Below are 21371 nucleotides of genomic sequence, written 5' to 3' on the forward strand. Positions count from 1 at the left end.
GTAGCATTTATAAAGGTAATTTCCTTAGTTAGAAGTGTGTCACAATTGTAGGAAGCTCTATTTAGAAATAATTGTAACTTTCCTGTAGCTGGATTTCTAAAAGCAGGGGGAGGAGAGAGTAAGTGAAGGGTGGCTTCTGCTCTTGAATGAGATAATTGTAGGTTGGATTTTGATGTTACTGGTTTAAGTGTCTCTTCAGCATCTAATTCCAAAGCACTGAATGGAGAGAAATTGAGTCACCTTGGTGGTTCCTTGCAAGATGAGATGGTCCTGCCTTTTGTTTCCGCTGTGTAGCGTACTTGTGTAAAGCATGTGTTGCTGTAAAGTGGACTGACTAGGCTGGGAAGAGAGGCCTGAAATGAAGAGGCTGGACTGCTGTTCATTGCAATTAGCTGTAATTTGCTGTCAGGTTTGTCATACATATATTCCCCTGATATTTTCCCCTGATTTTTGTCTAGTCTCCCCAGCTTCCTCTGAAGCAGCACTGGTAAGCAATTCTGGCTGCAATGGTAACTTTATTGTGTGGCTTCATACAAAAGTGAAGCTTATACAGTACATCTGTGTACCCACACTTCCACGGTATCTGCCTGTTTGTCCCAAGGTGCACAGCTTTAATCTTCCGAAACTCTTGGACTAGGAAGCATGGAAATAACTTGGAGCAAATGCTCTACTGTGCTTTGCCCTCAATAGGGTACAGAGTTAGTTTTGGATTTGGATGCCCCTTGCCCACTGAACATGGTGATGGTACATTAGTTGTGCTTGTGTCAGTGAAATTACAAGGATGTGATGATCTGAGGCTTGTGCTATACAGGTTTGGCTTTTTTTTTTTGACTGTTATTTGAGCATTGAGAGGACAACACGTATTAGTAACAGCTTAAGGAGTTTTTGACATTCAAGAGGAAACCACTTCTTTATTTTTAAGGATTTTTGCATATTGAGATCTGCAGTTCCATTCATGCAATTTTTTTACCAAACGTGTTCCTTTTGCTTTCAGATTTTTGATAAAAGTTGAAACGAGTTGCTGGTATATGTGACAACACTTTTTGTGCAAAGTAGATTTTGGATGCTGGTTGCTGAAATATATATAACGTGATTTTCCATTTCTTTTGGGAAACTAATGTATGTTGGCAAGGGCAATGACTCTTCTAGTACTGTGACTACTTGACTGATTATGTAGGAAGAGCCACGGATGATCCAGGTGCAGTATTAACACTGATAGGTGTGTGTGAATGGAGGGGATTGCATTCTGGAACTGTCAGTAGCTTCTCATTCTCTAAGCTAAAAGTTTCTAAAGTATCAACTAGGATGCTAGTGAGGTAACTATACTCTTAAAGTAAAATAAAACAGAAAAGCTCGTAATTGCATAGGCAAAGTAAAGGGTTTTTATTTAGTGAAATACTGACAGTACACTGCTATCTGGGTTCTAAATATATGCAGTGCTAAATGGAAAGTTTCATATTTTCTGGTATTCTCATACACAAGGTATTCCTCAGATGTCAGTCCTGTGGACTTAGCCAGTGCTGTTGTGTGCCAACCTGCTCTCAGTGTCCAAGGGGCTGAGTCCTGGTGTGGGAGGACCTTTGGGGCTGCTGTGGGTTCTACCTGTTCCTCCCCACAGCAGCCAAGCTCTGAAGAGAGACTGTGTGGAGAGGAGGTGTCTGTGTGCATGTCCTGGGCAGGATTGGGATGAAAGGGTAGTGTTGGACTTGGGAGAAGGTCCAGTATGTCAAGAGCTATCTGAAAGGAGGGTGCAACCAGGTGGGTGTTGGTCTGTTCTTCCAGGTAACAAGTGTCAGGAACATAAGAAATGACCTCAAGTTGAAGGTTTAGATTGCATATTAGGAAATGCCCATTCCCCAAAGGGGTTGTGCAACGCTGTGGTTATACGTGGGATGACTCCAGTACAACAGCATTAGTGGAGTCATCATCCCTGCAGGGATTTGTAAGATGTGTGAATGTGGCACCTGGGGACATGGTTCAGTGGTGGGCACGGCAGTACTGAGGAAACTATTGGACTTGGTGATCTTAAAGGTGTTTGCTAACCTAAACATTTCTATGATTCTAAAATGTTTTGGAACGAGATAAAAGTGCTAGTGCTGCCCTGGCCACCTTCCAGAGTGAAAGGAATGCATCGTGGGATTACGCTTTGCAGGAGTAAAGGAGACTGTATATTAGCTGAGGAACTGGCAGAGGAAGTAGGAGGAAAGAGACCTAGAAATCCTCAGAAAATATGTAAACTGTGTTCAAACATCACATTTTTGAATGTTTTGATAGTTGACAGCCTGTGGTGCTTTCTTTTTTGTTTCTGGTAGCGTGGAAGATGTTAGGAGTCTATCCATTGCTAATTCCAATGAAAATACTATTGTACTGCTTTATAGGGTGTGCTTTCAAAGACATTCCTCCAGTGCTGTCACTTTTTTGAAAGAACTAATGTCACTTAGAGTAACTAGAGCAAGTGCTTTGGAATGAACTTCCAAATAATAGATATGTCTGTGTTGAGCTTTAAACTTCTATGATATTTTTAAAATCAAACCAAATTTGAAAACTGTCATTTTCAGATTTGCACTGTATAGAAAATGTAACTGTAATAATTGTTACATAGTCCCTAAGGATATTAATGCTTGTATATGAATCTTCAGAAATCTTAGTTGTAAATGAAATATTTTGAATTAGTTGTATTTAATAGTATCTGAGTGAAGCTCTATATGATTACATGTAAATCATAAAAAGTAATGCTTTGCATTGAGTGTATGTCATTGACAATAAAGAAAAAAATCTCCAAACTGATTATTGAATCACTTGGATCAATCTGAAGAGACTGAAATGTTCAGTTTGTGATTTTTGTTTGATTACTGTAATCTGATTTCAGAGATCAGCAGATGGATCAAGTCCAGAAGATGGAGATGGTAAGAGATTTTATTGTAAGTTTAAAAGCCACGAGCATGTGTCTTGTTGGAGCACTGTGCATTTTCTCTAACTGCTCTTTTCTACAGAATCTGATCGAGAGGATGGAAGCTACTGTCCCCCTGTAAAACGGGAGAGGACTTCATCCTTAACTCAGTTCCCTCCTCAGTCAGGTAAATGTTGCTATGATATTGTATACAAGGGGTGGGTTTCCTTCTTAGACCTTTCCTTTTTCCAGTCATGTTAGCAGTCTTATTTCTGTCTACTGTGCTTTGTCTTAAGACCACAGCAACCATGTACTCTCTATTTTTCTACGATCCATGTTAACAAATTTGGTGAAACCCAAAGAAATTGAGAAATAGTTTTAAAAAATATTTTTTGTCTGTAAGTTTATATATATTTGTATTTTCAACTTTTAATCTTGTGCTGTTAAAATGAAGAATTAACCAGAAATCTTTTTGATTTGTTGTGATCAGATTGCTTCTTAACAAATTTGAATTTCTTAGTTACTCTGCTGCCGGGAAATCTTCCCAGTCTTAGCTTGTGCTTGTTATAGTCCTTTTCTCTTTTCTCCCATCCTTTTTAAAATGGGAAGGATTTAGTGCCTCCCTGAAACACCTGGCAGATGCAAGAGAGAATGACCACAGCCCATGTGTGCACAGTCAGGACAGTGAAATCACTGGGGTAAATTTGTGCAGTTCATGTGCACAGGAATGGTCATGTTTCACATTTGTTCACCCACAGGAACAATCTCCTAAGATTTGTGTTTTCTCTGCAGAAAATATGGAGATTTTAGTTTTGGTTGACGATTATTTTAGTTAAGATATGTCAGTGTTTGAGGCAGATTTGGAGACTTTGCTACTTTATTTCCACTATCTTAGTTGAAATAAAGGGGATGAGAAAGACTTCTTATAAAGAAGAGAACAGTAAAAAAGTATTCCTGTCACATGCAGCACATTCAGGAGATGTGACTAAAAGGTGAAAGCCTAATTATTTTGCTTTTAATTTAAAGAAGTAAGCGACTATGAAATTGAAAATCTAGTTGCTGATACTTTATGGGCATGGTATTCTCATTTCTTGCACCAGTGCTAGTCAGGGAAGCACCATGCACTTAGTAAAGGAATTGCCTGCACAGAAGTAATGAATAGGAGGTTTTGGTCTGTAGATTTTCTGTTAGAATAACAGTATATTATAGCATGTTGGGAGCTTCCTTTTGGCCAGACCTTGTACTCCCAGATTCCCTATAATCACTAACACTTCCATTCCCTAGTGTCTCTATCTTATGAGATTAGAAATCTTTATGCTAATGTTGAAGAAGTAGAGGAAAACAATTTATTAAGCTCTTTCATGGTTAAATAGTGGTTGTTCCAGGAGTCCAGCAGACTTTCTCAAGCACCTGTTTAGCTAATGTATTCTGACTGGATATGGGCATTTATTCCCTGATTCACTTATTCCCTTCTGATGTGTGTTGTTGTCAAGAAGTGACAACTTGGATTGGAATTGCAACTTCCATAAAGGCCTCTTTGAATATTGTTGACATTATTTGATGGCTTTAATTTCCAGAAAATCTTTCACTTTCCCAACTTGTTAATTTTTTTGTGGGGTTATGTTTCTCTCCAGAGTAGGGAAGTTTTACTTATATGAAACATGTGTCATGTTTAAGGCAGACAGTAATGAAAAGAGAGAAGATGGAATTAAAGAAAAGAAGCAAATATGAAAAAAATTGCCTTTTAATTGTAAAGGTCAAATGCTGCATCTTTTAGTACAACGGTGTTCAGATATGAGATTCCTTTCTCTTTTCAAAATACTTAAGCTTCTTCCACAGCCTTATAGAAGCTAAAAGAGCTTCTACTGTTATACTTTTCCTCGTGCAAGATGATCTGTTGGAGACAAAACCCCCCCCGCTATTATTGCCTTGTGACTCTTAGTGCCTCTGTCTCCTCTGATGGTCCTAGTTCATAAAATGGGTTGTGAGTCTTTGTATAACACTGAAGGTACTGGAACTGCTGGACAGAGCCACAACCAAACTGCCAACTGCTTGCTTCTCTAGGTCCCAGCAAAGGGGGGAAAAGAGACGCTGTCCTTTGCCCATTGTCCTTTGCCCATTCCTGTCAAACATTTTTTCCCTTTTGTTGATGCTATGCTGGTGAAGTGACATCTGCCAATACTCTGTACTCTCTGTCTGCAGGAGTTTTGTCTTTGCAAGGCAGTTTAAACCTAAGTTACCTGGCTGCTCTTGGTGCAGACTGTGCCATCCCTCAGAAACCAGGTGTTTGCTCCTGCTCTTTAGCAGGCATTACACACCTTTCTGCCCTCTCTGCAGGGTGCTTTTGAAATGTTATACCTAATTTGTAATGGTATTATACATTCTAACATCACTTCTAATTCCTACTTCATATACAATTTCTTTCTTTCAGGAGAAACTAGGGAGATTTAAGGGCAATGACTTGTTGATTACCTTGACTTGAATACTGTTTTAGTTTAGAAGAAAAAAAAAAAAAAAGAACAAATTACTAGAAAAATAATTTTCCATTTGAAACCTTGATACATTTGGAAACAGGTTTATAATCGAAAACAACATACACAACTTCCCTTAATTTTTTGCTTTTCCTTGACTACAGTAACAAAGAACAATGTCTTTATGCCATCAAGCTTCTGTGAACCCTCTACAGGCAATTCTGACTCAGAACCAGGTGAGCTTCCTCATTTTTCTGCTTTTTTTCTCAAAATATTATCAATTTGTCATGATCCAAAGCACTCTGATACTTCAGAAGTAAGACCCTATCTGTGAGATTGGAAGTGGTGATGGTTCTGATCTTGGAGCTGTTACCTTGCTCACCTCATTGTTTGACTTCATCCTTGCTGGAGGTAATTAAAATAATAAATAGGAAAATTGTTTCATGCTTTGTGAGTGATGAAGAAGACTTCTGATTGTCCTTTCTTTGGTTTGATTCTCACCTAAAACCTCTATCTCTATTAAGTTCTTCACAGGAGGAGCTCCATTTCTCTTGGGAACACAGTCTTTTTCCTGTTCTTCTGAAAAAAAAGTTGAATTTTTTGCTTGCAACAACTTGTTTGTCTGTAATGTGTGTTTGATGTGATGATCACTGGAAATTCAGATTTCTTTTGGAAGAAGAGAATTTTTTTCTTTGGAAATCTCCTAATATCTTTGGATGTGTATAGAACTTTTGGGTTGTTACAACAGGGAAAACAGGAGGAATTTTATGACTGCATAGATGTTTGTAGCATGTTACAGCTTTGTCCTTGTAATTTTTTGTTTTACTTCCAGAGGAAAAGAGCAGTGGATTCCGGCTGAAGCCACCAATACTTATCCATGGTCAGGCACCTAGTGCAGGTGAGTTCACTGTTTTCTGCAAGAGTACAAAGAAACCAGTTCAAGCATTTTATTTAGTAGTTTCTTCAACCTACTATTGTAACTAGAAGGTGGCAATACCTGTGTGTCTGCAGATAAAAAACCTTGTCTTCTGCGGAGTGGTTGTGCCCAATCCAGTGTGTGTGTGTATGGACACACCCGTGTCTTGCGTGTCTGAAGTGTATCCTGGCTGTCTCTGCTTAGCAGGCTTTTATTCTGGGCTCGGAGTAGTCCTGGGGTCTGTGAACTGGAACAAAAGGGGTGCTCCAGGAGTGCTCCAAGCAAGTTCCAGCCATTACTGGGTGCTCAGACTGGGACCAGGCCAGGGCAGTCTGAAGTGTCAGTCACTCCCCGCTTGTGCTCTCCCTGACTTTTGGCAGCAGTGTGGGCAGTGGGTGCTTGATGCTGCCTGTTCTGCACTGCAGGTTGGCTGTGACTGAGTTTCCTGTTTACTGATGTAGACCCAGCTACTGTGGAAAAGACATAAATATTACAGCTCCTTAGGAGTTTGAGGGGAAAAAAACCCCAAAGCTATTTAGATAATGGAAGCTATTATTACATATGGATATGAAAACTTTATTTCACTTGCAGGAAGAATGATAAATTTAAGAAAGGAACAAGCTTTTTTGAGCTGACTGTGAACGTTTGAATTTAGGATAGTTGTTACATTCTGTTGTCATGTCCTCTGAATATGGGTGGCCTGAAACGGAGCTAGCTGCTATGAGTGAGTTCTCTTGCAGTATTATAATGGATCAAGAGTTCATCTTGTTCAGTGAAGAAAACTGAACCTTCTGGAATTGCTGTAACCTTCTAGAGCTGATGTGATGATGTTTGGGATTTTTTAGTAGGTTGCTTGAGGTCAGTTGGCTTTTTGAATCATAGCAGAATTAGAGTTGTAGTGCTGTGTATCTAGCTATAGCAAACCAAAGAGGCCAGGTTAATTCAAAAAGCCAAAAAGTTGTTAAACAACGCAGCTCAACTATTACACTACCAATACATTTGATTGTATGAAGAAAAAAAAATCTTTTACCAATATCTGGAAATTACTTCGATGGTATGAGAAAAGAAGAGTTGGAATGTGTAATTAAATAAAATGTCAGTGCATAAATAGGATTACTGGTGTACTGTTCATTTCTCCTACATTTTGACTTCTATTTCTGAGTCAGTAGTAAACTCTCCTTCTGTGCTTTCCTGGGTAGAGAATATATTTTAAAGTGTGTCTTTTAAGGCTATGAAGTAGTCTTCTCTATTTTGGACTAATTTTGTTTCGAGGCTGAGTGAGGGACGGGAAAGAAGGGAGTGGATGTCTGATGTCTGTTTTTTCATTGTATGTTCTGTTGGGAGCAGTTACAGAGAAGATTAGATGAAACTGAACTTTTCAACTTTAAAGCTTTATAGCTCTTGAAAAAACTTTGCACCTGCAGGTCTCCCTAGCCAGAAACCGAAGGAACAGCAGCGAAGTGTGCTCCGTCCAGCAGTATTACAGGCACCACAGCCAAAAGCTTTCTCACAAATGGGTAAATAATGCTTTTGCTTTCTAGAATACAATGGAGAGAGAACAAAAATGTTCAGTCTGTTTAATGGAGTGGTTTGGGTTTACTCAACATCCACCTAGTTTTTCTAGGTGTCTCCTTTCAGAAGAGAAACATCTTAAATGTTAAGTGTGTCTGTGTTACATAAGGGATAACACAGTGGAACTTTCAGGTCTTGTGTAAGACAACTGTCTGACGTTGCCAGACCTCTAACTTTAGTGTAGTCCATGCTTGAGTTTTGGGATAAAAAGACTTCTGAGTGTGTGGACTAGCAATCTCAAATGACAGACAGCATTGACCATGGTGTCATAAGCTATCATTGATAATTGATCAGCAATGCCTAAATTGCTGAGAGGTGCCTCTGGGCTTCTGGACCATTTTGGAGTTGTGACTTTGAGATAGAATTTTAATTCTTAAGTTTGATCATTCATATAATGTTATGGAATTTGATATAGCTGATGGAAATAGGCATGAATAAAGACTGGAGGTTAAAGCAGAAAAACTGTTTGAAGTGTCCATGTCTCCTAAATTCTGTGTTTCCCCAGCCCGATGCCTTTTGTTATGTGGAATTTTGGTTGAACAGAAAAATTGAGTAACTTCAGTTAATCGTGAATCTGGCATAGAAGCAAACATTTCTAGCTTGATTTCTTGACATGTCTGCTGTCACAGATTGGACTCTACAGAAAACTTAGTATTGGAGTACAGATTTTCAGTGTGAGTTCAGTACGTGAGTAGGTAAACCAGCCTGAAGAGGAGCCTTCTTTGGAACAGTGTTAGATTGGAGCAGGGTGATTGCTTGAAGTTGTATGTATTGAAGTGCTTGCAGCACTTGATTGATTAAATGACTTTTTTTGCTGACTTGTTTTTCTGTTTGAAATTTTGATTCTGCTAAGAACTGCTGAATTGTGGTCCTTACGTCTTTTGCAAAATACTGTGGGAGCTCTAGTTTGCATTGCAACGTTTCATGGACTTAAAAGAGAAAACAGCATGCAATTTGCATTAGAAAACTTTTGGGACAGCCTAAATATCTAGAGAATTTATGTGATTTTCTCCTTCTGTGTTGCAGTTCTCAGCAGTGGCACTAATGGTGTAAATATCTCACCAGATTCTGCAGCCACATCAGAATTACCAAGTGATGCAACACTGAAAAGTTCTGACTCTGAAGAGAAGGTGAGTTGGAGAAGGAGAGTCAAAGTAACAGACTTTAAATATTCTCTGAACAGAGTAAAAACCCAGCATCATTAAATGAGTTCCCTACAAGAAATGGAGAGTGCAGGTAACGAGAGGCTGAAAAGCCTCACCTAGAGCAAAAGACATTTAAGTGCATCAGAAGTTGTTTATTTACTATCTTGAAAGAAAAGTAATGACAATTTTCCTTCCAGTTCTGTGCAGTGTATCCAGTCCTTTCTTTCCTTTGAGCTCACCATTAGCGTCTGAAGATCCTGACTGATGGCATGGAGAGGATGTTTTGGGATTTTGATTGTGGGCTTTTGATGCCACATTGATCACGGAAGTAGTATTATTTAGTGCAAGAGTGTGGAACAGTTCACCTGAAATTCAAGTCTCAATCCTGAATATCCAAGCAGAAACACTTGCAGTGTGACTGGCTTTTTGAGGTTTAGGACTGCTGCCATGACTGAGTAATGATAAGTAAATTCCACGCATGGACCAGCCTGAAAACTTTGTGGAACACGCTTGTTACTGCTGCATACATTGTTAGGGAGAACCTCTTTGTGCTTTTAACATCCAAAAGTCCTCCTAACTTTTTTAATCAACTGACCTGGGAGAAAGTTTTCTGAGGCTCAATATTAAATGGTATAAAATTCCTAACTGAATTGCAATTTTACCAAGGAATGTGGTGGGATAGTCTTAATTGTCTTCACATTTGTAGTCAGCTTTGTCTGCCTGAAGCTTTCTAGCACAGGTAGAAGCTACTTGAGTTCGTGCAGTAGTTGTGTTAAATGCTGGAGTCTCTGCAGAATATTAGATTGTTTGATAAGAGTGAAAGATTACCTCTGGAATTGTGTTGTATTAGTAATTGTACGTGCAGATCTGTGGGATAGATTTGATGTACCACAGAGAGAAGGCTTCCTTGTGAGGGCAAGTATGTGGTATTTTGCAGTATTACATGAGCATGGTCTGCCTTTGTTAGAGCAGATGTGAGTCACAGTCTTACTTTACTGGCAGAAAAGATTTTTCTTTGATGTCTCTGTCTTATGTTTATACAAGGTAGCATAGTGGGAATGTTCTCAGTCTGGTGGCTGTCCTGCTCTGAGTGGCTCTGTGGCAACCTGTACCTATGTGATCTCTGTCTTGATAATCCCTAGGAAACTGCAGAAGCCCTAAGCAACACAGACCTTAGATGGGTACAAGCTGCAGCCTTTGATCCAACCTCTCTCAACTGGTAGGAGAGTCTGGTGGCTGAAAATCATCAGATGTGCAGGGAAGCTTGATAGGCATCTGGTCAAGCCCACCATGCAGCTCTCAGCCCTTTTGGTAGCAGGGGCATGCTGATCCTTATTCAGAAGAAGAATCTGTTAAGGAGATTCTAGAGTAATGATTTTTCCTTTTGACCATGGATGAAAGGGCTGCAAGCAAGGCTTCTACTGGTATCGACAGCGAAGGCAAGATGAAGGAAAATTGTAGACTGCTGCAAAATGTTAGAGGGAACTTAGTGATGAAGGAGATGGAAAAAATCTGAGTGAGTCAAGACTTTGTCTTTATTTCTACTGAAGGGGTCTGCTGTCAGGTCTACCAACACCCTTTTTATAGGGGAAGTTTGGGGGACTGAGTTATTACAGTAAATTTTCTTAAGGACTGTTTTAGACAGTTTGACACATACAGGTCTACAGGACTAGACAGGATGCTGGTGCTGAGGGAAGCAGCCAGTGGCTGGAAGTCTGACAGGCATCAGTCACTGCAGGCACTCCTTAGGACTGTTCGACGTTTACGTGAATAACCTGGCAAGGTGAAGTGAATCTTGTTAGGTTTGTGGATGCCAGTACATTGTGGGAAGGCGAAATGGTCAATATGTTGGAAGATGGGCTGTTCAGCACGTTCTCAGCAGGCTGAAAAAAAATGAGCCAAGAGAAACAAACTGGTGGTCAACAAATGCAAAGTTCTGTACCTGGGGTGAGAGAACCTGTGTGTCACAAGAACTGAAGAGGGATTGGCTAGAAAGCAGCTGTGCAGACAAGTCTTGGAGATCCTGGTATTGTATGAAGAATGTTGAGACAAATTCTCTTTACGGAATTTGTTGGCAGGTCTCTAGCGCATAGTGTTGCTTTTAAGGGTGACAGTTATTTTATTTTGGAGGAAGGGAAAGCAGAAAGGGAAAGAAGAGGGAAGACTTCTCATTGGCCAACCATGAAGACCAGTAACAGGGGTTCCCTGCATAGCATCTTGCCCTGGGTGTCCTCTTGAGTGGAGCAGGTGGTGCCCCCTAATATTCTTCCCATAGTAACTACATAGTTTTCATCAAAACATGCTCAGACTTCCTATTCTTTTGGGTTATTTTCTGCTTATGATGCTCTTGATGCTGATGGACACATGCTTTGCTGAGGGGCAACTACTGTGTGCGGGTCACTTGTTGAGCTTTATGCGTGCATTATGGTGGGTATTCCCATGGGTATCCAAAGATACAGGGTAGCAAATAGGAAGAGAAGAGGAAGGGGGTGATTCCCATGCTGATTGTAATTGCTTTCCAACACCACTCTAAGGGTTTGCCGGGTGCAAGACCCTGAGTGTAATGAAATGGGAACTATAGTATGGGAATAATCAGGGAAAGTGTTGCCCCAGCAACTGCAGGGAGAGGTCCTGGAGCTGCTTGTGGAAAGCAGGCAGCAGAGATGTGGAATAGAAATAAGGTCCTTAGCAGAACAAAAAGTTCAGGAACTTTCAGGTGCTGTGCAGCAATCATAAACAATAGGTTGAACACAAATAACCAGTGTGCACCCTTTTATTGATGAAGAGAACCTACAGGGCTGCTTTACCAAGACTGCAGCCATTAAGTTCAGAAAAGTGATCATTCCCTTTTCTTCCCACTGGTGGGGTGGCATCATGAGTATCATGTGTAGTTTGGGGCTTACCAGTATATGAAAGACACTTAAAAGTCACCAAGGGGACTAGTGGCTGAAGCACATGATGTGTAATGAAAAAGGTGAGCGTGTTCTGCTTGGACTAGGGCAGGGATTGAATTGGACTGTTCTCCTCAGCTGTCAGGTGGTGGGATGTGGCAAGATAAAATGAAATTTGGGAGTGGCTACCAAACGAATGAGAAGCTGCAGGTGTAGTGAAGGGGGATTCCAGATGGATATCAGTATAAAACTATCCTGTTCAGTGCTTTGTACATTGAACTAGGCTACCAAAATGTAGAACTGCCGTCTGTGGAGTTTTTGAAGCTCTGCTGTATGAGATCTTGGGTAGCCTAGCCTAAGTTTGCAGCTGATGCTGCTTTGAACACTGTTTGGACCAAACAACTGTTAGAAATTCCTTCGAATCTTAACTATTCTGTGATTTGTTAAGAAAAACACTCTAAACAACAACAGCTACATTATTTTAAATGCAAAACTTGCCTTGTAGCTCTTGAGATGTTACTGGCTTATCATTGTAAATGAGTGTGTGACTCACCATGTCATAACGTGTGTTTATTTAAAGAAACTCAGATACCTAGGCTGCATTTTTCCATTTCTTTAGGCAGAAGAATGTCAGAAAAAGGAGTCCAACAATACTTCAGATAACAGCTGTGAGAAGGCTGAACTAAATGCACAGCAAGCATTTGTATTTGGGCAAAACTTAAGAGACAGAGTTAAGGTAAGCATGTTTATTCTCTTAACTAAGTTTATGAAGTAATTTGAAGCTACTAAATGACAGGGTTAAAACCTCCATGTATATATGTAAAATTAAAAGTTGTGACCATAGATTGGCTGTTTAATGAAACTAAATCTTAGACATCTAATAAATAAATTAATTCTGTTAAGTAGCATAAGAAACTTTTTCACAAATAAATGCATCTGCTGCAATCGTAAGTAACATCTAAAACTCAGTGCAGTGTAGTATTCTGTCTTACCTTTTGAGTCAGAATTAAGTTGAAATGCAATCCTGAAATGCTCCCATGCAACCAAGACTTCACAGAAAAGGTAAGAAAAGAAAAAAAGGGCTGCCTGGGCTCAAACCTTTGCATGGAGTAACTGAATGTAATATCGGGGCCTAGGCTTATACTGTTTTATTGTAAAAAGCATTTTTGGATGGAACTTTGTCCTTAGAAAGAATTAGTTGAAAAATTTGCAGTCAGTAATTAAAACTGTCAATGTCTACTTGTGCTTTTTCTAGCTAGGAGACGAAGGTGATGAAACTGCTGATGTGCAGAATGCTGGCCTTCCTACATCAGATACACCTTCTGCAACTAACTATTTTCTACAGTACATCAGTTCCAGGTGAGACTACAGGAAAACTTATAGGACAGTTCTCCTTACTCTTGATTGAAAATTCTTTGTGATTCTACTCTTTATTGGATGCAAGGTTTAGACTGGGTCAGTGGGAACCCAGGCTTCTGGAGAATGGGATGACAGTCTTCAGATGTGGGGCAATCCTCAATCATCTGGTCAGGGGAGATACTTTTGATACCATTTACATGACCACATCCTCACCAAAAGTAACAAGCATAAGATGAGAAAAGTCTTCTCATGGTTAGAAAGGAACAGTGATGGAATGAATTGGAACTACCAGTAGAATCCTGTAGAGATCTGGACTGTATTTGTGTAGTTCAGTATGTTTCATACATGATATTGATAAAGGGAAGAATAGTTTAAAAAAATTATTTTTTCATGCTAGTGAAAGCTTTTCAGAGCAAGGTAGAGGGTCTGTATGAATAAGCAGGAACCTAACTGGAAGTCTTTGAGAGAATTTCTGATCAGGCAGTAGCATTAGAAGAAATATGATGATGGCATAGGTAAAGTGAGGCAGCTAAGGCGAAAACTGCTAATCGTGTCTGAGCCGACAGCCTTCACTTGAGGCTAAGGTAGCCATATAGCTCTGTGAAAATGCTAGCATAGTAGTGGTCAAAAATATCGAGTAATACACAGAAATAATAGAAAACAGAAAGATAATATGTTACTACACAGAGCTGTGAATTCAGGTAACAACTGGAAAAGCATGAGGGGAAGTCCTACCAAGAGTGATGGAGTAGAACAACATCTGTTCCTGGAGCAAGCTGAAATTTGCATTGTCTGAATGAAGGCTATGAAAAAATTGTAGGAAAAGCACCAATACATGTTTGCTTTGTCCTTATATTCTGCATTTTTAAGACCTGTTGTTCACTATGAAGTAGGCAGTTTTGCAGCCAATGAACTTTTGATGCTGAACTTTTCATATGATGTGCATGAGAGGCAGGGAACACCTTTACCTCTGCATGCCTTTCCATATTTGTTTAATCAGATTTGGCAGACAATAACTGCTAATATGTGGACTTCAAATACTAGAATATTTTTTCATATTTATCAACTCATGTGATATCTACTGTCGTAATTCAAGTCTTTACTTTGGGAGGATTCATTCACTGTGGGTCAATTGCTACAAACCTAGTTTTGGACTTGTCTTAAAAAAAACAAACTAAGTGTCAGTAAGGGGAGTTGACCCTAGTTTTCAGCTGGGATGGCAAAGCATTCTGGTAATGGACTGGTAAAAGGAGATTCCTCCCATTGTGTAACAGTGTCAGTCCTTTAAAAATTGTAAATGTACTGGGTCCCATGGCAGATACCAGTAGGTCATACTGAGTTCCCTGTTAACATCTGGAGCTCAGAACTGTGGCATTTAATTCCCTTAGTAGGTAAAGCTGTCTTCCCCTGAGGATCTCCTTTGTTCTATGAATCTCCTTATTCAGAAGTAGGAACTCTACATGTACAATTTAAAGGTTTGTTTGGTTTCACTTGAACCATGTAGTGACATATGTGCCCCTGTTTTCCAAACTTTGTGAAATGCAGGTAGGCTTGATTTGAGTGGTCTGTCGATTCATTTCATGAGCATGTTGGTATCTTAGAAAGGTACACCTGATGGGAAGGCAGATGAACAATGACTTGTTAAGTCTTTTGAGTCTGTAAAAGAGTAAAACTGGGGTTTAAAATCTCTTAATAAAAATAACAGTGGGAGGAGGATGCTTATTCTATAAAGGAGGAGTAAAGGCTGAAATTTGATTGTGAAACTTCTTGGAGAGGCTGTGGTATTGCAGCTAGTCTAATAAAAGGCATTACTTATCCCTGCTACCTCTGTTTCAGTTACTGTACTGGAAGTGCATTTGTTTCAGTTCTTTCCCTTTCTGAAAAAAATTAATCCAAAAAAAGTGTAGTAGTTCGAGTTTATGCATGTAGAATACTGTTTTTGAAAGAGTATGTTATGTGGTTAAACAGTAAACCCTCACTTAGCATTCAGCATTGCTTCGTATATAATTAGTTATCTAAAGGGAAAGATCTTAAAAGTGGCAAAATCATTTGTCATAATTCTGAGAGAATTCTTTTTCAGTAAAACCAGTATGTGCTCTCATGTTACTAAGTTGAATTAATTTTTACCTCTGTTTGTATCAACCAGTGCCTAATTTTTTTAAAGTTAGTGACAGTCACTCACTTTGTGAGGAATTTTATTAGTAGAAGATAGGAGATAATTTTCTGTCTTATAAAACCTGTTTTGTTTGTTGCGTTTTTTTCAGTGTAGAGAGCTCTACAAACAGTGCAGATGCATCTAGCAACAAGTTTGTTTTTGGACAGAACATGAGTGAGCGAGTCCTAGTAAGTACCCACTGTATATGATATGTTGTAATTTTGCAAGTAGTTTGTTATGGATTCTCACCTAGGAATTTTGAGAGCCTTTAATTGTACTTGTCATTTGAGGATGGGGTTTTTTCAGTGGTTTCCCTTGTAGGTAACCTTGAATGCAGCGTGGGGAGTTCATTATGAGCTGTTGTCTGCCCCGCAGTGCTCTCCCAAGGACTTGCCTGCCAAACTGCCTGTGTAGGAGATTCAGTGCCCTCTCTGTTGTGCACATGGCTCTTGTGCCCAAGCACTTCATGGCACAGACTGTTGCTCTGAATGGTTGAGTATAAGTATGGGAGAGTGTTTTATGTTTGTCCTCAAAACTGAGAGCAGGTCAGTTCCTTGACTCCCCTCAGGATGGGATTTAAAGTTAAGCACTAAGGCAGCTGCCTCAGGACTGAGGTACGATTCAGAAAGTTTGATTAGTATGTACCAGCCTAAGGAATAATTTCTAGTGCCTCACTATTTCCTGTTGTTTTTATTCCTGTACTGGAACAAAATGGAAGCATTTAAAGCTGAGCATTCATACCTGTCTATGTAGCAGGGAGTTCAGTCAGCTATGCCATGAGCTGAACTGTAGCTGAAATTGGCTTGCTTTGTTAAGCATAGCTTCAAAATAGGTGTTGAAATTTGATTTCAGTTCAAGGGAAAATAATTTGAATTGGTTTTCAGGTCACACTGTTCAATTCCTTGGCTGGGGTAGTAGGATGGCTTTTACTGTGAAAGCATTTGTCTGTGAGATTCTCCTTTTGCATATCATTTATAAACAGTGGGGCTTCTCTCAGTAATGGATCACTAGTCCTGTTCAGCAAAATAAGTGTGTGTTTTCTCTCTTTTGTTTACCTCCTTTTTGTGATAGAGTCCACCAAAATCAAATGAAGGTAGTACAGAGAGTAATAAGGAGAATGCTGCTACAGAGTCTGGGTCTGAATCATCTTCTCAGGAGGCTACGCCAGAGAAAGGTGAAAAACAAAATATAACTTTAGGAATGGTAGTTAATCCATGTTTAAGTTATTGTATTTTTCAGTGCCCTGTTACTTTTCAAAAATGTAACATTCTTATGTTACCTTTACTGTTTCCTGTAACCAAAGATACAGGCTGGGTGTGGGAGGTGCTGGGTGCTATAGATTCTCTTATATTAAGCATGTACTGCCTTTTTCATGCTCACTTGGTGGTACTGGGAATATCTTTAGCAGAACTAAAGTAGAGGGAATTAACAGAACTGGAACCAGAGCGTAGAAGAAATGTGGCAAACCTTTTTTTTAACAATTCTGTTGTATTTCCAGTGAGTGAATGTCTGAGTCAAGTGTGTATTGCATTAAGCAGGTACAGCATACATTGCTTGAACTCAAAACTCTTTGCTGGATTCTAGACTTATGTGGCTTCAAATTGACAAGATTTTATGGAAATTCTGGAAACTATGGGTTTTCTTCAGCAAACTGCTTGCAAGCCCAAATAAAAGTGGAAAATGAGTTGTGCTGTCCATTTGTAAGCACATGGCTGGCAGCAGTATGAGTACTGCTGGAGCACATACAGATATGCAGTTGTCCATGCAAAGGTTTTGAAATACTGTGTGTAGGAGCAGAACTTTTAGATAACTTAGCTCATTGGTCCCTTGTGTCCTGTGCTTGTTAAACAAGTATTAAAAGACAAGCTTTAATTTCTACTTAATATTTCAATCCTTTTTGACATGTTCTAGTAAGGTCTGTCTTCTGTACTTTTCAAAATTTCTCAAAGTTCTGGTATACTTGTGTGAGACCTTTATAAATCTTATAAAATTATATGCCAATCATTCTCAGACTCTCAAAATGTTGTTCAGCTAATAATATTTCAGAATCACTGGCAGAGTCTGCAGCAGCCTATACTAAAGCAACAGCAAGGAAGTGTTTATTAGCGAAGGTAGAAGTGATTACTGGGGAGGAAGCTGAAAGTAACGTGTTACAGGTAAGAAACAAGAGTGCAGAGGAGCTTTGAGTTTGTGGGGATTCGTATGGATGTCCAGTGAATCCACACCATCTGATTTCCTACAACTCAACCTTCCTCTATTATCTTTAATGTACTTTCTTGTGTAAAGTGCAAACTTCAGATATTTATTCACATCCTTACTTATTATCCTGTAATTTGTTGTTTCTTCATTTCCTCTTTCTGAATAAGTTTTAGTGTATAAGCCATCCAAGTGGCTTTTCCTGGTGATTTTCCTGAATCAATCACATAGAAGCTTCTATGTTATACAACACAACTATTTGAAGAAAACTTAAATGAACTAAATATTTTAAAGTTCTTTTTAATTGTTGTACTACTGAGGGTTTTTTAAAACTTGGAATCGACTAATTATGGCAGCAGTCTGGTTTCTTGCAAAGCAGAAACCATACCACAGCATTTGGAACTTGTCTTGAGGTACTTAATTGAATTAGTGATGTTTTGGAAGGATATTTGGTCCTGACTTAGACTCCTGTTTTTTATTGTGATTTATTTAGCATTGTAGTTATTCATTGGAGCCCCTGGTGGTCTAGGGGTAAAGGCGCCGCGCTATCACCGCGGAGACCCGGGTTCGATTCCCGGTCAGGGCCACTCCCGGGCAGGTGGGGCTCGTTAGCCCTTAAAGGCAACCCACCTACGTCCTAAGGACCTCGCTGCCACCGTCCAAGCTCGCTTGGCCCCGGCAGATGAACCTTAGGATTAAAGGGTGGGCTCAGTTCCGCGCACACTGTGTCTCACCTAAAAAATCCAATGCGCAGGCTGGAAGGTGGAAAGACCTTCCCCGGATCTTCGCTCGCGAAGACTGGCCATTATTTATTATAGTTATTCATTAACCTAAATATAACCATTAGTATGTCCTTAAGAAGAATGTACAGGGTTTCATGTAAAATGAAGTGGTGTATGAATTTTTTTCCTCTTCTCTCTTTATCCTTCAATTATAGTTTGTTTTTTTTTTTTTTTTTTCTTGAGATGTTTTAAGTTTCTCAGCATTTGAACTGTGTTCTTTTTTAAGGACAGGTTTTTGTTCTTAGATGTGCTGTCTATTCTGACACCAGACAGTTGCACTGTGTCAGTAACTAATGCATATCAGTTACACTTGTATTATCTTACAAAAAATGATAATCTATAATGTTAGTCTTCTTTGACTTTTTTACCAGACATGAATGCTCTCTATATAGTTCTTCTGGTACTTTTGCTTCTGTGTAGTTCAGAAATGTCTGGATGCTTCACATAATTGAACAAAAGACTCAAGAGATGAGAATCCTGTTTCACTTAGGAAAACCACAGCTTTTAGCAACTGTATACTTAATAGAGGACTAAGTTGCATGAATGTTGTAACTTAACAGACCTCTTGCCAAACTTTTGTTCTTTTTTCCTGTGAAATGTAGTGTACTAGAATTCCAAATGGGACTTGTATGTACAGAACTGTGTTAATGTTGCAGAAACAGAGTACACAGAGCTAGATGTTCTAGGGTGGAGAAAATAAGAAATGGAGGGAATGAAAATGGGAATATCTTCTCCACCTAGTGCATGCACATCTGTGGGGAACTTGAGGGGTGACAGTTTGAGGTATGAAATCTCAACAGTGACAGTGAAGATGGGTTAGAGGTGGGGATACAGAGTAGACATGTTTGGCAGGGAAGAAAAATGGAGCCTGTATGGAAGAAGGAGCAGTCCTACCATTTGAAAAGATAGACCTTTTGAATTTTCTAACTAATGAACCTTGCAAGGAGGTAGTAGAAATACCTCAATTATTCATGACTTCGTGTGGGTCAGGCTTTATGAATTGATCACGAGCTAACATGTTTCTTCATCCTTTTTTTCCCAAATACAGGAAAAATTTTGCTTTGTTTTCACTGTGCTGGGTCTTTCCAGCAACAAATACCACTTCCAGTGGTGCAAGGTGTACCTAAGGCTTTTAAAATAATTGACTGATTTAAGGCAATTTCTTATCACATCTTTCTCTCTGTGAAAATTGTTCTTGTTCTTGTGATCTTGAACCCAGGTATTCTTTAAGAATATATAGCTTCTGTTAATGAAATCTTATGAAAGCAGACAGTATATTTTGGGGAACTTATTGCAAAAGGGGGGATAACTGCTTTGGTTTACACAGCTATGAACAATTAAAAATTCCAATATGAAATTGCAGATTAACAAGAAATATATTATTACTTCAATCAACCACTATGCTATAGAGATATTTTCTGTTACAGATTCAGTGCAAGCTGTTTGTATTTGATAAAAGCTCTCAGTCTTGGGTGGAAAGAGGTCGAGGACTCCTGAGACTCAATGATATGGCCTCAACAGATGATGGAACGTTACAGTCTCGACTGGGTAAGAGGAACCAGGGGAAATGAGATACTGGTTGACAGTCGTGCTATTTTCATAGCATGCTTCCGTAACACTCAGCAACATCCACTTTAGGTCATCTTAGCTACAGCAACTCAGAAGGAGTTTGGACCTTTTCTTTTGCTGCAGTTAATGAACGTTGCCTCCAAAGAGAGTATCTTTCCATGTCCTTCTATTGCAGCAAATGTTCCAGTTACTTTTTTCCTCGTAAAAGCAAGATGTATTTAGTAACTCGAATATTTGACTAGAAATTGGTGGTAACATCGTTCAGATCTGGGCCCTTTGGGAGGGGTTGCCTGTGATGGGGGAAGTCTCTTTGAATACTACACGACTGTTCAGGCTGTTGGGAATGTGCATTAGCCTGAGATTATCAGCTCAGATACAGCCACTGAACTTTGCTGTATTAACATATAAGACTTTGGACTAAATATCTTTAGACATGACTGATAATCTTTAATAGCCTTGTTGTGGTTTAACCCCAGGCAGCCCCCAAGCTCCAGGCAACTGCTCGCTCACTCCCCCACCAGCAGAATCGGAGAGAATTGAAAGGGTAAAAGAAAACTTGTGGATTGAGATAAAGACAGTTTCATAGAGAAAGCAAAAGCTGTACATGCAAGCAAAGCAAACCAAGAAATTAATTCACTGCTTCCCCTGGGCAGACAGGTGTTCAGCCATGTTCAGGAGAGCAGGGCCCCGTTCTGCATAATGATAACTTGGGAAGACAAACACCATCACTCCAAACATCCCCCTGCTTTCTCTTCTTCCCCCCATTTTATATACTGAGTGTGATGTCATATGGTCTGGAATATCCCTTTGGTCAGTCTCGGTCACCTGTCCAGGCTGTGTCTCCTCCCAAATTCCTGTGCATCTCCCAGTCTCCTCCCCAGCATAGCAGCAGGAAAAGCAGAATAGGCCTTGGCTCTGTGCAAACATTGCTCAGCAGTAACAAAACATAACTCTGTGATGAGCACAGATCCAAAACACAGACCCATACCAGCCACTGGGAAGAAAGTGAACCCTATTCCAGCCCAAACCAACATAAACCTACATTCTTACTAATAGGTGTAACAAAAGCCCCAAAAGGACTTTCCTTTTATATTCTTTGTAAAGCGACTGAAACCTTTACACAACAAAAAGACACAGCACTGTCTTGGTTGTTTTGAGCTTCCTGATGCGTCTTTTTCCACCTAACTGATCTTGTAACTTTGCTTTAGTGATGAGGACTCAGGGGAGTCTCAGGTTAATCTTAAATACCAAGCTCTGGGCTCAGATGCAGATTGATAAAGCCAGTGAGAAGAGTATCCGGATCACTGCCATGGATACAGAGGACCAAGGAGTTAAAGTTTTTCTTATATCAGTGAGTATCAGTTTTTGTTTACATCTTAACCTTCCTACTAAAGTAGGTGCTTGCTTAAACTGTAGTTGAGGTAA

At 39.6% G+C, this 21371-nt stretch overlaps 1 protein-coding gene across 2 annotated transcripts in view; it reads left to right on the plus strand.

The window, feature by feature from the left end:
- The window catches only part of RANBP3 (RAN binding protein 3), a 53673-nt gene that overhangs the window by 23047 nt on the left and 9255 nt on the right, over positions 1 to 21371 (plus strand). For both annotated transcript variants that reach the window (XM_050334467.1, XM_050334468.1), the window contains 13 exons: positions 2870 to 2906; positions 2994 to 3077; positions 5526 to 5597; positions 6194 to 6259; positions 7702 to 7794; positions 8876 to 8979; positions 12505 to 12621; positions 13141 to 13244; positions 15509 to 15587; positions 16471 to 16573; positions 17431 to 17555; positions 19805 to 19925; positions 21155 to 21297. In XM_050334467.1, the coding sequence (XP_050190424.1) occupies positions 2870 to 2906; positions 2994 to 3077; positions 5526 to 5597; positions 6194 to 6259; positions 7702 to 7794; positions 8876 to 8979; positions 12505 to 12621; positions 13141 to 13244; positions 15509 to 15587; positions 16471 to 16573; positions 17431 to 17555; positions 19805 to 19925; positions 21155 to 21297 (1248 nt within the window). The remainder of the gene's footprint in view (positions 1 to 2869; positions 2907 to 2993; positions 3078 to 5525; positions 5598 to 6193; positions 6260 to 7701; positions 7795 to 8875; positions 8980 to 12504; positions 12622 to 13140; positions 13245 to 15508; positions 15588 to 16470; positions 16574 to 17430; positions 17556 to 19804; positions 19926 to 21154; positions 21298 to 21371) is intronic.

The sequence above is a fragment of the Myiozetetes cayanensis genome, unplaced genomic scaffold (assembly GCF_022539395.1).
Source record: "Myiozetetes cayanensis isolate MyiCay16 unplaced genomic scaffold, myiCay2020 scf54, whole genome shotgun sequence".
In the NCBI taxonomy this organism is placed as follows: Eukaryota; Metazoa; Chordata; class Aves; order Passeriformes; family Tyrannidae; genus Myiozetetes; species Myiozetetes cayanensis.